The sequence below is a fragment of the Triturus cristatus genome, chromosome 5_1 (assembly GCF_964204655.1).
Source record: "Triturus cristatus chromosome 5_1, aTriCri1.1, whole genome shotgun sequence".
In the NCBI taxonomy this organism is placed as follows: Eukaryota; Metazoa; Chordata; class Amphibia; order Caudata; family Salamandridae; genus Triturus; species Triturus cristatus.
The window spans coordinates 396,096,628-396,112,423 of record NC_140587.1 but is presented as its reverse complement, the minus strand read 5'-3'; the positions used below and the strand labels follow the sequence as shown (position 1 = coordinate 396,112,423).

Below are 15,796 nucleotides of genomic sequence, written 5' to 3'. Positions count from 1 at the left end.
AAGTGACACCACATCAATACACCAGCCACATGTCACAGAGAGACATATGGGTACAAATTAGCTGGTTACAACAAGGCATGTCATGCAGCCAACGCATTGCACCTTTGTCATAGGGACATCATCCCCTGGTGAGGGAAAAAGCAGTACGTGCCACAGTGGGTACACAGGTGGAATGATGGCAATGTCACAATCAATGATCAAGGCTCACACTGTGCATCACACCCACCCCTCCTGTCTCAGGGCACTGCTGTGAGTGATAGGCCCCCACCCCTCCTGTCTCAGGGCACTGCTGTGAGTGATAGGCCCCCACCCCTCCTGTCTCAGGGCACTGCTGGGAGTGATAGGCCCCCACCCCTCCTGTCTCAGGGCACTGCTGGGAGTGATAGGCCCCCACCCCTCCTGTCTCAGGGCACTGCTGTGAGTGATAGGCCCCCACCCCTCCTGTCTCAGGGCACTGCTGTGAGTGATAGGCCCCCACCCCTCCTGTCTCAGGGCACTGCTGGGAGTGATAGGCCCCCACCCCTCCTGTCTCAGGGCACTGCTGGGAGTGATAGGCCCCCACCCCTCCTGTCTCAGGGCACTGCTGGGAGTGATAGGCCCCCACCCCTCCTGTCTCAGGGCACTGCTGGGAGACATCAGGCACCCCCCCCCCTGGGACCCCCCCGACAGTACATGGCATGTGTGTTACACCTGGACGCAATGGCAGAAGTCACAGTCACAACATAGGGACAGTATGTGGCAGTGGCCTATGCACTCACCTGATACCCTGGTCGGCCATACAGCATGGAGTACTGTGGGAGGATCACATCCAGCAGAGCCATGTTCTCCTCCAGGGTGAATGGCTGTGTCCTCTCCACAGCCCTTGACATGGTTCCAGGGAATCAGTCGCAGCAGCTGGGTCGACGAATGCAAAGATGTGCAGGCAAGTGCTCCCTCATGGGACCTGGCTGCCTTATATGTGCCCTTCTGCCCAGTCTCATGCACAGGAGTACAGAGTGATTGGTCACTCACATTTGCATCCTATGTTTCCACCAATCACTTCAAACCTAGCAGTCTGTGGGTTCTCTATCGGTTTCATTCTCCTGCATGATGTCAGCCCCACAAACACATTGCAACAAAGTAGAAGAATTCCAACTGACTTCTGCTGTGCACCTTCCAGAACAATTTCGATTTTTGAACTTGGTCTCCATGACAACCAGCATGCATGTAGGCCTTAATACTTGTCCCCTATGTAATTTGGAGCATCACACACAGGTACGATGCGTTTCGGGGCCCTAGGGCACCCCAAATGCATGGCAACGGCCCGTACATGCATGCCTACGCTCTCTATCACTATGGGTCTGCACGCGTATGCGTACCCGTAGTGGTACGGACCGTACACTCGCATCTACGCTCACTATCACTATGGGTCTGCACGCGTATGCGTACCCGTAGTGGTACGGACCGTACACTCGCATCTACGCTCACTATCACTATGGGTCTGCACGCGTATGCGTACCCGTAGTGGTACGGACCGTACACTCGCATCTACGCTCACTATCACTATGGGTCTGCACGCGTATGCGTACCCGTAGTGGTACGGACCGTACACTCGCATCTACGCTCACTATCACTATGGGTCTGCACGCGTATGCGTACCCGTAGTGGTACGGACCGTACACTCGCATCTACGCTCACTATCACTATGGGACTGCACGCGTATGCGTACCCGTAGTGTTACGGACCGTACACACGCATGTACGCTCTCTATCACTATGGGTCTGCACGCGTATGCATACCCGTAGTGTTACGGACCGTACACACGCATGTACGCTCTCTATCACTATGGGTCTGCACGCGTATGCGTACTCCTAGTGATAGTGAGCGTACATGCGAGTGTACGGTCCGTACCACTACGGGTACGCATACGCGTGCAGACCCATAGTGATAGTGAGCGTAGATGCGAGTGTACGGTCCGTACCACTACGGGTACGCATACGCGTGCAGACCCATAGTGATAGAGAGCGTACATGCGTGTGTACGGTCCGTAACACTACGGGTACGCATACGCGTGCAGACCCATAGTGATAGTGAGCGTAGATGCGAGTGTACGGTCCGTACCACTACGGGTACGCATACGCGTGCAGACCCATAGTGATAGGGCCGTACACACGCATCTACGCTCACTATCACTATGGGTCTGCACGCGTATGCGTACCCGTAGTGCTACGGACCGTACAAATGCCTGTACGCTCGCCATCACGATGGGTACACATACGGTAGCACTCCCACAGTGATTTGGGAACATGCACAGGCCCTCTCAGCAGCAGTACGGCGGTTTTTACACATCACTGTGGTGATAGGCGACACACATGTAGGAATAGGGCGGACATACTTGTCCATGGATGGACATACTTGTCCAGGAATGGACATCAAGGCATCGTCTGTGCATTACTACATGTGTGGGGCACAGGTGTCACAGGCTGTGATGTGGAACATGCCTCCTGAGTGGAGAAGGCACCAGATGTATGATGAGATGTGTACATGTGTACTGTGTGAGGGTGCAATGTGTGCCAGGCATGCCCTTGACTCCTTTGACATGTGTGCATGTGGGACTGCGCACTTGGGCTGAGCGTCACTGGCATGGCACGGACACCAACACACGGAAGTGTCCCATGATGCCCGGTACAGGGGTCATGACACATGACTTGTCACTACCCACAGTGCACAATGTGACTATGTCATATATGTGTCCGGGATTTACATCAGGTTGATGTTGTAGCACCCTCAAAAGCTGCAGCCGTTGCAGCAACCAACATGTGGCTGTGTGTAGATTGTCATTGCACACTGTTCCGCACACCATGCCACATGTGTTATCGGATGTGAGGTGCACATGTATGCATGGGACATGGAGTAGCGTGACAAGGCCATGTCAGCAAACTCACAAGGAATGTGTGGTGAGTCATGACATGTGCACCTTCATGGCAAGGTGTGTGGGCTGGACTAGTGTAATGTCATGTGACCTGTGGATCCAGTGTCCCGCTACCAGTCTCTGCAATCGGCATCACACTTCAGCTGATGTGTGGGTGTATGTCACTCCTGTCTTGCGTCGGGCAGTGCACTTGCACTGGGACACAGCTATTTCCATGGCGTGGCATGGGGAGGTTCTCAATCACCGTGTGTAGCTGGGTCTTGGAAGGAGTGTCACCTTGCATCCATACGTGTCCTGGGCATGTAGCACATGCCTGACTCCCTATGTGGCATGTGTGTATTGCCAGATTTACATGTGCTCAGTAGACATGAGTTGTTCTCGTAGTGCACTCACTCTTCCTTGTCACTTCCAAATTACTGCAGAGCGCCTCCTGTTGCCCGAAGAATTCCAGACTTGGCTACCATGCAGGAGAATGACAGGATCCGGCTCTACCGCTTCACCCAACCGTTGATTCTGGAGCTGACGGCGAGACTGGCACCACACCTGCAACCGCAGCACAGGTATCCTACGGCACTGACACCCCAGCTGAAGGTAATGGCTGCCCTACATTTTCTGGCCACGGGTACCTTCCAAAATACCATAGCTCATGTTGGTGGCATGTCCCAGAGCATTTTCAGCGGTGTGCTGCATGATTTCTTGGAGGCCATGTTGATTCACCTGGATGACTTCATCAAGTTCCCAACCCCTGAACAGATGACTGAGGTCAAGCGTGGATTCTATGCCCTGGGAGGGATGCCCCATGTCATTGGGTCCATAGATGGGACACATGTAGGTTTGGTACCACCACACGCACGGGAGGTGGCGTACCGCAATCGGAAGCACTACCACTCCATCAATGCCCTTGTGGTGTGTCTGTCCAATATGGTGATTTCACATGTCTGTGCTCGTTTCCCAGGATCAGCACACGATGCCTACATCATGAGGCGTAGCGGGATGCCTGATATGATGATGCAGCTGCGCAACGAACGGGCATGTGTTGTTGGTGGGTACTGTCTGTCTGTCCTGTATTCTGTATAGCCGACCAGCACGACCGCTACACCAGTTCTAACGATGTCCATGTGCTTCCCATGTAGGGGACGCTGGCTATCCCAACATGCCTTGGCTGCTGACACCTCTCCGCAACCCCATCACGCCGGCCCAGCTCCGCTATAACACCGCCCATGGCCGGACAAGGCGAGTGATAGAGAGGACGTTTGGCATGCTGAAGAGCCGATTCCGGTGCCTCCACAAGACCGGCGGTGCACTCCCTTATGCCCCGGCGAAGGTCTGCAAGATCTTCATGGTCTGCTGCATGCTGCACAACATGGCAGTTGAAAGAGCTGTGCCACTCATCCTGAATCAACATGACGAGGACCATCCACCCGTGGAGGACGAAGGGCTTGGCAATGGGGCTAGTGATGTGGAGGATGTGGAGCCGCAAGAGGACATCCGGACTCGGCTCATACGCGACTTCTTTGCTTAGTGGTGAGTACCAGGGTCTGAGTGTGCACGCATTGGTCCCCGTGTGGCATGCGTTGTGATGTGTGTCTCCACCTGCATGTATGGCACGTGGGTCAGAGGTGTGTGTGGGTGTGTCACTGGAGTGATGGTGGCAGTGATGGTAGTATTTCCCCAGTCATAATTGTGACCTAGCATGTTGTCATCCATACATGTGTCGAGTAACTGCACATGCAAGTGGCTGTGCTTTTTGTGGCTGACTTCTTGTGTGTCTCTCTTCCCCAGGTACCTGCGCATGCCGTTTGCTGGTTGCATTGTTGTGGCACTGCTATTCCTCATGGATATGACATCGTGGGCTGACTCAGCGTTACAGGCACGGACACGTTTGGAAGTCTCCATGGGGTAAGGGATGCATCTGGGGTGTATTGGGTGTGGCAGTTGTTCACGATGTGTGCACACTGGCCCGGTCGGGGTTTGGTTCCTCTGCAGACATGTGGCATCCCCATGGGACACGACATGCAGCTGGGTACACCTGAATAGATGGGCTGCCTGGTTGTCAGTCATCAGTGATGGGATAGTGGATTGTGATGATGGCATCAATGTGTGTGACACTGCCCTCGGACATATACGGTTAACATTGTCTTGACATGGCGTGGGACTTCCACATCAGCGGATGTATGGTGTATGGCAGGCTCTCCGTGAGCAGCTGTGGGTGTTTAGCTGTTAGCCGACGCTTGTGTGCCAGTTCCCTGGCTATCACGCATTTGTGCTGCAGAAGGGGGGTGCCAGTGTTGGAGCCACATGTTACTCCACATGATGTGTTCATGTATACTTCGAGTTGCCTCTGCAATCCCAAAAACATGACTAATAAAGGTGTCCCTATGCCTCCAAGGTGCCTCTTCTCAGTCAATGCTGGTGTGTTGGCACGGTGCATCCTGCATGTCTGGCATGGTATTCCCTGATTGTGGCTATGTGTCAATGTTTCGAGTGGCAAGATGCAAGCTGTGTGTGTGTGCTGAGACTGTGTATTGGGCATGATGTCCATGACTGTGTGGGTATTGTGACATGTGCCATCCCCATGCATCCAACGTTGTCCATGACCCCATTCTCTGCATCCACCGGACTCAAGCTTGCAGGACATGGTTCTGCCACCTGTCTACACATACCTGGGTGCCCCCCAGGACACGGGCCAGGATCCCTGACCTCTGCGCATGACTGTTGCTGTACTCAATGTGTCTGTCAGCACGGTTGTTCGGCCACCCCCTCAGCTGGTTCTGACCATCACGGGCGTGTATGGTGCTCCATGTCTGTCTTGCCTAATAAACTGTGACCCATGTGTCCTGTGCCAGACTCAGGCCCCAGGGTGTGGGTGGTTGAAGTGAACAGATGACTCAGGCATGTTTAGACTGTACAAGACACATGTTAGGTAATAATGCTACCAGCAGGCATCTACTCTTAATAGTGTGATTTATTATTGGGGGGGGGGGGGACAAAGTGAGGGGCTTTCCGGGATTAGGGAATCCAAAGTTCAGTAGGGGAGTTGGTGTCCTTGCCATTGGAAATCCTCAGAGTCCATGCCACAGTCTTTGTCAACATTGGTCGGCCAGTGACCAGCAGGGCCATGTGGCAGAGAATGTCTCTTGATGCTGTGATGCTGTTGCTCCAGTGGGCCAGGTGCCAGGCCAGGTGTCCTGGGAGATGGTGATGTAGCAGCCACCCTCACGGTCCTTTCCGTGGACGACCCGGCTTCCTGCGGGGAACCTCAGCAGCACGCCGTGACGACGTCTGGGATGCTCCGTCGGATGTTTCCTCCTCCTCCTCATGATCCCTCCCTGTGGGTGGTGATGTTCTCCGCCTTCTGGCACAGGGAGGGTCGGCCATGGTGTCGGCCATCCGACGGAGTTCAGCGTGAATCCCCTGGGACGCCGTCACTTGCTCAGCCTGTCTGTCCTCCATCCTCCGTTGGTGTAGCTGTAGACAGGCTATTAGCTCCGCATGTTGCTGGGCCTGCTGGACCTTGATCCCCTCGAGGACGGACACAACCTGGGCCATGCCCGTGGTGTCCTGCCGGTATGAGTCCAGGATGTTACGGACATGGGAAAATACCGGATCCCCAGCCAACTGGTCAGGCTCGCGCCTCCGCCGTCCTCCACTCCCACCACCCCTGCCCACTTGCGTCTGGCCTGCACTTGTGGGAACATCGGGTCTCCGGGACCCCTGAGGGGTGGCATTGGCGTTGTCGCCTGCCTCCTCCTGGGTGCCCGGGACACCGTGTCCCTCCTGGCGAGCCTGGCTGCATTGTGGTGTTGGGGCAGGGATCCTGGGTGTCTCCTGGGATGTGGCAGGAGTGGGGGTGGTGGTTGGCACGGTTGTACCTGACGCAGGTGCTGCAGGTGGTTGGACACCAGAGGGGCCAGGTCGGTCGGGGTCGTCCGCAGAGTGGTGAGAGTGGTCGCTGCCGGTGGGATCGGTCTCCTGCAGATCCGGGTCCTGTGAGTGTTCCCCCCCAGTGTTGGGGGGTGCAGCACGACGTTGACCTGTGTGTGAGAGAGAAAATGTTAATTTTGATCCATGCAACATCCATGTTTCATCCGTTACAAAGTTGGCACATTTCCTCTTGGAATTAGGATCTGTCTTGCATTCCACTCACAGTGCACTTGTGCATGGGTGTGTCCCTTGGGCACCAATTTGGCCCCTTTAACTATGTGTGGCACAGTCTTACTTGCTGCGTCAAGTGTGACTGCAGTCAGCAGTGGAGTGTGCATGTGTGGCGAGCCATGCATTTGCGCCTTCCTTGTAGCACTGTACATGTGCACATGGAGTGGATCCACACACTTATATGATGCAGGTGGCTGTCCTTGTGCTCGTGTACAGGTTGTGACATGGCCCTGCGTTTTGCCATGATGAAGAGGGGGGGTTCTGGCACTGGCCACCCTTGTCTACATGCACGCAGTCCACCTGCTGACGAGCAGACATTCCCACACACCAAAGGACTGATTTGCTCTCCCTGTGTCTCCCTCCTTCTCTGTCCCCCTCTCCCTCCCTCTCTGTCCCCCTCTCCCTCCCTCTGTGTGTCAGCCTCCTCCCTCTGTCCATCTTCCTGTGTCTCCCTCCCTCTCTGTCCCCCTCTCCCTCCCTCTCTGTCCCCCTCTCCCTCCCTCTGTGTGTCAGCCTCCTCCCTCTGTCCGTCTCCCTCCCTCTCAGTCCCCCTCTCCCTCCCTCTGTGTCCCCCTCTCCCTCCCTCCGTGTGTCACCCTCTGTCACCTTGGCCCAGATTCCTGGGCACACACTGTTAGCAGATCTTTGAGTGGCCCTTGGCCTGTTAATGTGTGTTTGTTTCTGATCTCCAGGCACCCATTTTGTCTGCTGTGTGTCTGTGCGCTGCTGCTGTGGTGGTGTGTGCTGCCACTCTTTCACAATGTTGGCTGTTCATTAGCTGCTGTCATGTGCAAAACAGTGCCTTCACCCCCATGTGTTGATGCAAGGCGTCCGCCATTTGCTGGCAAGTCATTCCTGTGTTGGGACACAGTGTTTGTCTAGCTGTGACCTAGGCCATATGGGCAGAGGGCATTGTTGTCTGCTTTGGAGTCGCACTATGTGATTCTTGGTGCCCAGCCTCCCGCCATCCGGGTTACCGTGTCATGTGTTGTTGTCTTCTGTGGCCTGTGACTTGACATTGTCCAGCTGGGTGCATGGGGCATGGTGGCAGCAGTGGCATGTGCCTGCTCATGGAGTGTGGTTGAGTCATGCGATGGCTTGTGGTGGTTGCGTGCCTGTTAATAATTTTGGTTGTGGTTGCAGTTCCCCCCATGTGAGGTGCGTTGTTTGTGTACTCACCCGGGTCTCGGAGTCCTTCTACTCCTTCAACTGCCTCCACCGGCAGTATGGCCATCACCCTCTCCTCCCAGGGATGGTACTGTACGGCTCTGCGGGAGGGCCCTCCTCCGGTGGCGTTGGCCTGGTCGTGTTCCTCCTGCCTCTTGGCTCTGACCCTCCTCCGCAGATCGTACCACCTGTTCTGGCAATCCTGCTTGGTCCTCCTGGTGTCCGCAACAGCATTCACAGCATCGACGATGGTCTGCCACATGGCTGTTTTGGCTGCCTGGCTGGTGCTTCTGACCAATGTTCCAAAGATCTGTGGCTCGACTCTGAGGATTTGATCAACAAGGACCTCCAACTCTCGGTGACTGAACTTTGGATTCTTGGTAGTGGGCATGGTGAGGGATGTGGGTGGGGATGGTGTGGGTGTGGGGGGTGTGTGGATGTTGGGGGGGGGTGTGGATGGTTGTGTGTGTGTGTGAATGTGATGAGAGGGTGTTTGTGAGGGTGGTCGTGTGAAGGTGTGCAAGTGTAAGATGTGGTGTTGCTTGTAGTCTGGTTCTGTGGTGTCTGGCAGCAGTGAGTCTGTTGCAAAGGCTCATGGTTTGTGTGTGTGGGCCCTTTTCATTGGTCCATGGGTGGGTGTGGCAGTGTTTGAATTTTGGGTGGGTGTGTTATAAGGAGTGGTGGTGTATTGGGCCTCTGTTTGTTTTTGACAGTTGCAGGTCAGTGATTGTGTTATTTTAGTGGTTGTTGGCCATGTTTAGTGGCTGTGTGCCTTTCGAATGGTGTATTCTTGTGTTGTTTTGTCCTTGTTGTGTACGTGCGTTTTGAGCGTGTGTACGGTGTGTACGGTGTGTACATGGGCCATTTGGTTGTACGATTATGTCCTTGTGTGTGGCTTTGTACGACTCGTACATGCGGTTGTGATGTTGGGGCATGGGGTGCGCTCCGTACTTAGGAGGTTGTGTTGGGGGTGCGCCAGGAACGTACTGGGGTGTAGGTACACGGGGGTATGACACGTACTGGGGTGGGGGTGGGGCTCGAACGTACTGGGGTGTACATAGACGGTGGTACGACACGTACAGGGGTGGGGGGGTGTACATTGACGGTGGTACGACACGTACTGGGGTGGGTGGGTGTACATTGGCGGTGGTACGACACGTACTGGGGTGGGGGTGTGGCTCGAACGTACTGGGGTGTAGGTACACGGGGGGTACGACACGTACTGGGGTGGGGGTGCGACTGGAACGTACTGGGGTGTACATAGACGGTGGTACGACACGTACAGGGGTGGGGGGGTGTACATTGACGGTGGTACGACACGTACTGGGGTGGGGGTGTGGCTCGAACGTACTGGGATGTAGGTACACGGGGGGTACGACACGTACTGGGGTGGGGGTGCGACTGGAACGTACTGGGGTGTACATAGACGGTGGTACGACACGTACAGGGGTGGGGGGGTGTACATTGACGGTGGTACGACACGTACTGGGGTGGGGGTGTGGCTCGAACGTACTGGGGTGTAGGTACACGGGGGGTACGACACGTACTGGGGTGGGGGTGCGACTGGAACGTACTGGGGTGTACATAGACGGTGGTACGACACGTACAGGGGTGGGGGGGTGTACATTGACGGTGGTACGACACGTACTGGGGTGGGGGTGCGACTGGAACGTACTGGGGTGTACATAGACGGTGGTACGACACGTACAGGGGTGGGGGGGTGTACATTGACGGTGGTACGACACGTACTGGGGTGGGGGGGTGTACATTGGCGGTGGTACGACACGTACTGGGGTGGGGGTGTGGCTCGAACGTACTGGGGTGTAGGTACACGGGGGGTACGACACGTACTGGGGTGGGGGTGCGACTGGAACGTACTGGGGTGTACATAGACGGTGGTACGACACGTACAGGGGTGGGGGGGTGTACATTGACGGTGGTACGACACGTACTGGGGTGGGGGTGTGGCTCGAACGTACTGGGGTGTAGGTACACGGGGGGTACGACACGTACTGGGGTGGGGGTGCGACTGGAACGTACTGGGGTGTACATAGACGGTGGTACGACACGTACAGGGGTGGGGGGGTGTACATTGATGGTGGTACGACACGTACTGGGGTGGGGGTGTGGCTCGAACGTACTGGGGTGTAGGTACACGGGGGGTACGACACGTACTGGGGTGGGGGTGCGACTGGAACGTACTGGGGTGTACATAGACGGTGGTACGACACGTACAGGGGTGGGGGGGTGTACATTGACGGTGGTACGACACGTACTGGGGTGGGGGTGCGACTGGAACGTACTGGGGTGTACATAGACGGTGGTACGACACGTACAGGGGTGGGGGGGTGTACATTGACGGTGGTACGACACGTACTGGGGTGGGGGTGCGACTGGAACGTACTGGGGTGTACATAGACGGTGGTACGACACGTACAGGGGTGGGGGGGTGTACATTGACGGTGGTACGACACGTACTGGGGTGGGGGTGTGGCTCGAACGTACTGGGGTGTAGGTACACGGGGGGTACGACACGTACTGGGGTGGGGGTGCGACTGGAACGTACTGGGGTGTACATAGACGGTGGTACGACACGTACAGGGGTGGGGGGGTGTACATTGACGGTGGTACGACACGTACTGGGGTGGGGGTACGACTGTAACGTACTGGGGTGTACCTAGACGGGTGGGGGTATACATATACGGGGGGTACGTGTCGGACGTACGGGGGCTGGGGGGAGTGTTGGGCGCGTATGCGGGCACATGTCTCCATGGTTGCTATGGGTGTTCGGTGCGGACGGTGTTTTTTCCATACGGTTGTACGCTCGGACGCACGGGATGGATCGTGATTCCTCGGTCGGACTTGGATTTTTACGTTTGTAAGGTAAATCGTCCGAGGACGTGTCGGACACATTTTCCGACCCGAGGACATGTGGGGAATGATTCCCAGTGCGGTTCGTATGGACTTTTTACCATGCGAATCGTGATTGCCAGTTCGTACGGCACTTGTACGATTCGTACGGTAATAAGACCCGATGCGAGTCGCACGGGGGAATTTTTTACCGGATCGTGATCGGCACCTAACTCTTTTTGTTAAATATAAATCAATAATAAAAAATCAATACTTATCAACAAACTAGTCAATAATAACCATAGCCCTGCTACCAGAAAACGGATCCAGTGGCTCACCAGCAACAGGTACTCCAATACCATATCCTCACCTGGGCCCATAAACACACACACACCTCATCCAGTATAACCTCTGGATTCGGAGTTTATGATTTCCTAACATTTCAAGATTAGTCACCTCTTGTCCTCAACTAATCTTTCACTGATCAAAAAGATCTTTCCTCTGGTCAATGGACCATTAGTTGAACTAGTTGGTGGTGAAATGACATTAATTATTTTTCTTATTGCAATGAAATAACCACAGACTCGGGGAAAATTCAGATCTTTATCTACATTGTTTTCATGTGAACCATTTCAAAGTAGAGTACAGTCTCCGTCACTCGGGACAGGAAGGAGGATTCAATAATCAATCATCAAACACATACTTTATATCTTGCAATGACTTATGCTCAGAAAGGAGAGGACAGAGAGAAAAGAACATCCATACATTCACGGAAAATGATATTACCTAGAATGGTGTGAAAACCAACCCCCTCGCCAAAGGGCTGGTAAGGGTCCCCCGGGAAAGATCAGGCGACAAAGACTTCAGGACAGGAATCAGGACTGGATAGTTGACCTCTCTAACGCCGACGCTTGCGTAGCACCCCTCTCTGACACTCTCTTCCTCCTCGAGATTCTTCCGCGGTCTTCTTCTAATGAGTTAATTTAGGATTGATGGTTCTGCATTTGATTCTTCATCAGCCACTCTGACAGCATCCCGAGCTCTGCAGCATTCAGCAAATCTCCATCTGACTAACTAACTAAGACTACCTCAATTATACCCTACAATATTCATGTACCACCCATTAATGTTTCAATATTGTGAAACTACTAACTCTGATTGAACAGGCAAGGGGGGATGATCATCACACCATGCTTATACCTCATCATAATCTATCATTTCATTGTTCAAAGATCCAACCCCTTAATTTTTTATTCAAAAAGTTTTATTCCAACCCGTATTCACATCTTATTAGCAACATTTCTGTATTTCTGTTATGAACATCTATTCATCCAGAGGTCTGTAGTGCTGGTTCCCAGGGTATGTAACTTTTGTGTCCTTGGACTGCGTTCAAGAGTTATCGTTACTCTTCCGGCTCAATCTCACCAGGCATTTTTGGAGAATCACATGACTAACAGACTCTGGACTTATACGAGAGGCCCAAATGCGCACTAATAAAAAAATCACAAAGAAAAATATTAATTTCAAGAATAAATGGTTTCACTGTATAGCACCTATCTCTACTCCAACCCCATTTACTTATTAATGCTTTTCCCGCATTAGCATTATTTAAATAGCTCGGTTTAGTTTCGGCAAAGCAGATGCCAAGCATGTGAGCTTTCCAAGCCGCCATTTTAATAGCGTCTGCGCATGCGCAAGAAATTCCCTCCAAGCGACAGCTCGTTATACTGCGTAGGTGCAGTTGACGCATGCGTAATAAAGATTTCCCGTTAGCAGCCATTTTAGGATTTCGCTCGAGTTACTTATCAGTAAAACACATAAGCACGCTTCTCTATCTTTTATGTTCAATGTTGTGCGTATTAATTTACACAATACGTGGTTAATACAATATTAGAAGTTAAATGAGAGGATTGCTTCCGAGCAAGTCTCTTCAATACGAGTCCTTGCTCTATCTCATGCACATAGGCGTGTATGCATAACAATACTGGGCCTTTGTCAAATTTGTCTACTATGCAAAAATGTAATTGTATGCCTTTTAAGTTCACCACTTTCAGTTAAAACTTCACCTTCTTACTCCTGTTCATAACACTCTTCTTTAGGGTACACCTGAAACCTTGGAAGCTGGGCACACCACGCACAGCTGCCCAACTGTTACCAAACACTACTCCTAACAAAAAGTTAGACCTATAGCTTTTGCCAATGATGCCTCTTCTTTGTCATTTACTTTGTGAAATTTCATACAAATGTCTTTATACAATAGACAAACTAGAAAACACCATGAGATTGCATTTAGGGCCACATGTATCATTATTTCAAACAGCGATTACCTAATTGAAAATCTCGATAAGTCGCAATTTGGTAATCACTATTTGAATGTATAAGTCCATGAGTTTCATTTAGCGATTCCAAGGGGGGGGTCGCTAATCGACCTCCTCCTTGAATATTAATGAGGTAGGTCGCTATTTGCGACCCATTAGGGATTGCTAAAAATCACAGAGATGGTTGCTTGCGGGGTTCAGCAGACCACCATGTCCGTGATTGCTTTTAAATAAAACAATATATATTTTTTTTAGATGCTACCCGTTTTCCTTAAAGGAAAACAGGTTGCACTTAAAAAAGAAAAATGAAAAGTTTTCTTTTCAGTTTTTCAGAGCAGGCAGTGGTCCATGGGACCATTGCCTGCAATGCAAAAATGTTTGTACTACTATTCTCAAAGGGGTCCCCTTACCATTTGCGCATGGGCTACCACCTACTTGAGGTAGGTGGTAAAATGCAAATATTTTGCGACCGCATTTCAGTCGCAAAATGTTCTTACTTACTGCTGCTATTCGATGTTAGGAAGGGACACCCTAAACACGCCCCTTCCTAATACCGAATCGCAAACCCTATTTGCGATTCGGTAATAGGTTACGAAATCGCAAATAGGATTTGGTACTTTAGGAAAGCTAGTTGTGCATTCTCAAAGGGCCGATTCTGCGAATCGGCCATTTTGCAAAGCCCAAAATAGCTTCATACATGTGACCCTCAATTCCTAGCTTGTTTTGACTTGAAGGTGAAGGGGTGTATTTCAGCAGGGATACAATGTGCACCTGAACAAGTATAAATGGAAGTGCAAGTTTTCGCTCAACATTTTGGTATCTGAATGATTACAAAGAAGCTACATTAAGAGAGAGAATTAATTTGATTCTTCTGGTACTACTTAGAGGTGGCAAACATTGCCTTAATTGGGATTGTCTACAATGAAAGAAGATACTTTATGATAAAATCTTAAGTTACATTTTAATTAACATGAATATCTAAAGTGAAATACTTTTGCTTTTTTACAGATCACATTTTCTTTAGGACACATCTTCGGAAACCAAACATAATGTTGAGGTGGCCTCTGTGCCTTTGTGACTTTTCTCCTCTTGTGGCTGTATTTATAGCCGATCATAAGCCAGGATGGAAGCACACACTGACCCTCATGCTGGACTGCTCTCTCCTTGGACTCATCTTTGGTACCCTTGTGTTCCTTGGTCTGCGCGTGTCACTAGGGAGTACTGCTGAGGCGTCCTTTGCTTCCGCAGCATTCATAGGGGCAGCGGTATCTACCCTCTTGTTTTTTTCAAAGCACATGCGTTGCTTCAGCATATTATTACTAATAGCATGTGGAATGCGGGAAGGCAGAAATGCCCTTATTACGGCCGGGACTGGTATAGTCCTATTCCACAATATAAAGAATATTTTCCTTAATCTGGAGGGTTTAGTCAACAGCATCACATGCAACTTAGAAGCAAAACGCATCTCAATCCAGGTGGCGCCCTTGGACTATTACGTTAAAGTGATACGTTGGATCTATAATGAAGGAAGACAGTTTAACAACCCCTTTAAGGATGTGGTGAAAGTAGAGGATCGCTTCCACGTGCAGGGTCAAGTCTTAGATGAACGCCTGGAAATTAAGCTGAAGGCAACGAGGCAACAGGTTCAAAGCGTCGCAGAAAATATATCCACCGTTCTTGACTCTGCGGCCAATGTGGGCCAGGGCATACTCTTTACCATAGGGATTGCCATGGTTGTAGCTGGAACCGCAGCCTTCTTCAGGAGGTATCTGATGGCCGGCAACAGGAAGTTTCAGAAGACCTACCTCACAAGAGGTTTCACCAAGCTTGATGAGAGCAACAGGGAGCAGGGGAAGCCCTGCGTGCTTCCACTCAGCAAAAGTGAAAGAAAGCGCTATGTGAGCATTCCGCCGCTGCGCCTGACAGGAAAGGAGTGGAAGGGGGTAGGCCTCTTCTTGCTCCCCGTCTTCACCAATGTTTGCATCTGGACCCTCCTAGCAGCATCCGACGCGCTGCTGTACTGGCTCATTTTGTCAGTGACGTCTCGTCTTCAGGAGCTCCCAGTTTTGAAGGTTCCCCTCAGCTTGTCAAATGTTGTGAGTATAGTGCACTTTCTACTTATGATATAAATGTTTGGAGGGATTTCTGATTCATCCGAAGACCTAATTCTTCTCCTGAAAATATCCAGTAGGTTATGAATATTTCAGCCATATATCAATCAATCAATCACTAGATTTATAAAGCGCGCTACTCACCCGAAGGGTCTCAAGGTGCTGGGGGGGGGGGGGGGGCGCTACTGCTCCAAGAGCCAGGTCTTGAGCTGTTTCCTGAAGGAGAGATGGTTCTTGGTCAGACGTAGGTGGGTGGGGAGGGAGTTCCAAGTCTTAGCCGCCAG

General features: G+C 52.0%; 1 protein-coding gene across 1 annotated transcript in view; it reads left to right on the top strand.

The window, feature by feature from the left end:
• DCSTAMP (dendrocyte expressed seven transmembrane protein) overlaps nucleotides 1-15,796 on the top strand; it is a 183,490-nt gene that overhangs the window by 79,441 nt on the left and 88,253 nt on the right. The window contains exon 2 of the mRNA XM_085604077.1: nucleotides 14,410-15,497. Within this exon, the coding sequence (XP_085460203.1) occupies nucleotides 14,451-15,497 (1,047 nt within the window). The 5' untranslated portion in view covers nucleotides 14,410-14,450. The remainder of the gene's footprint in view (nucleotides 1-14,409; nucleotides 15,498-15,796) is intronic.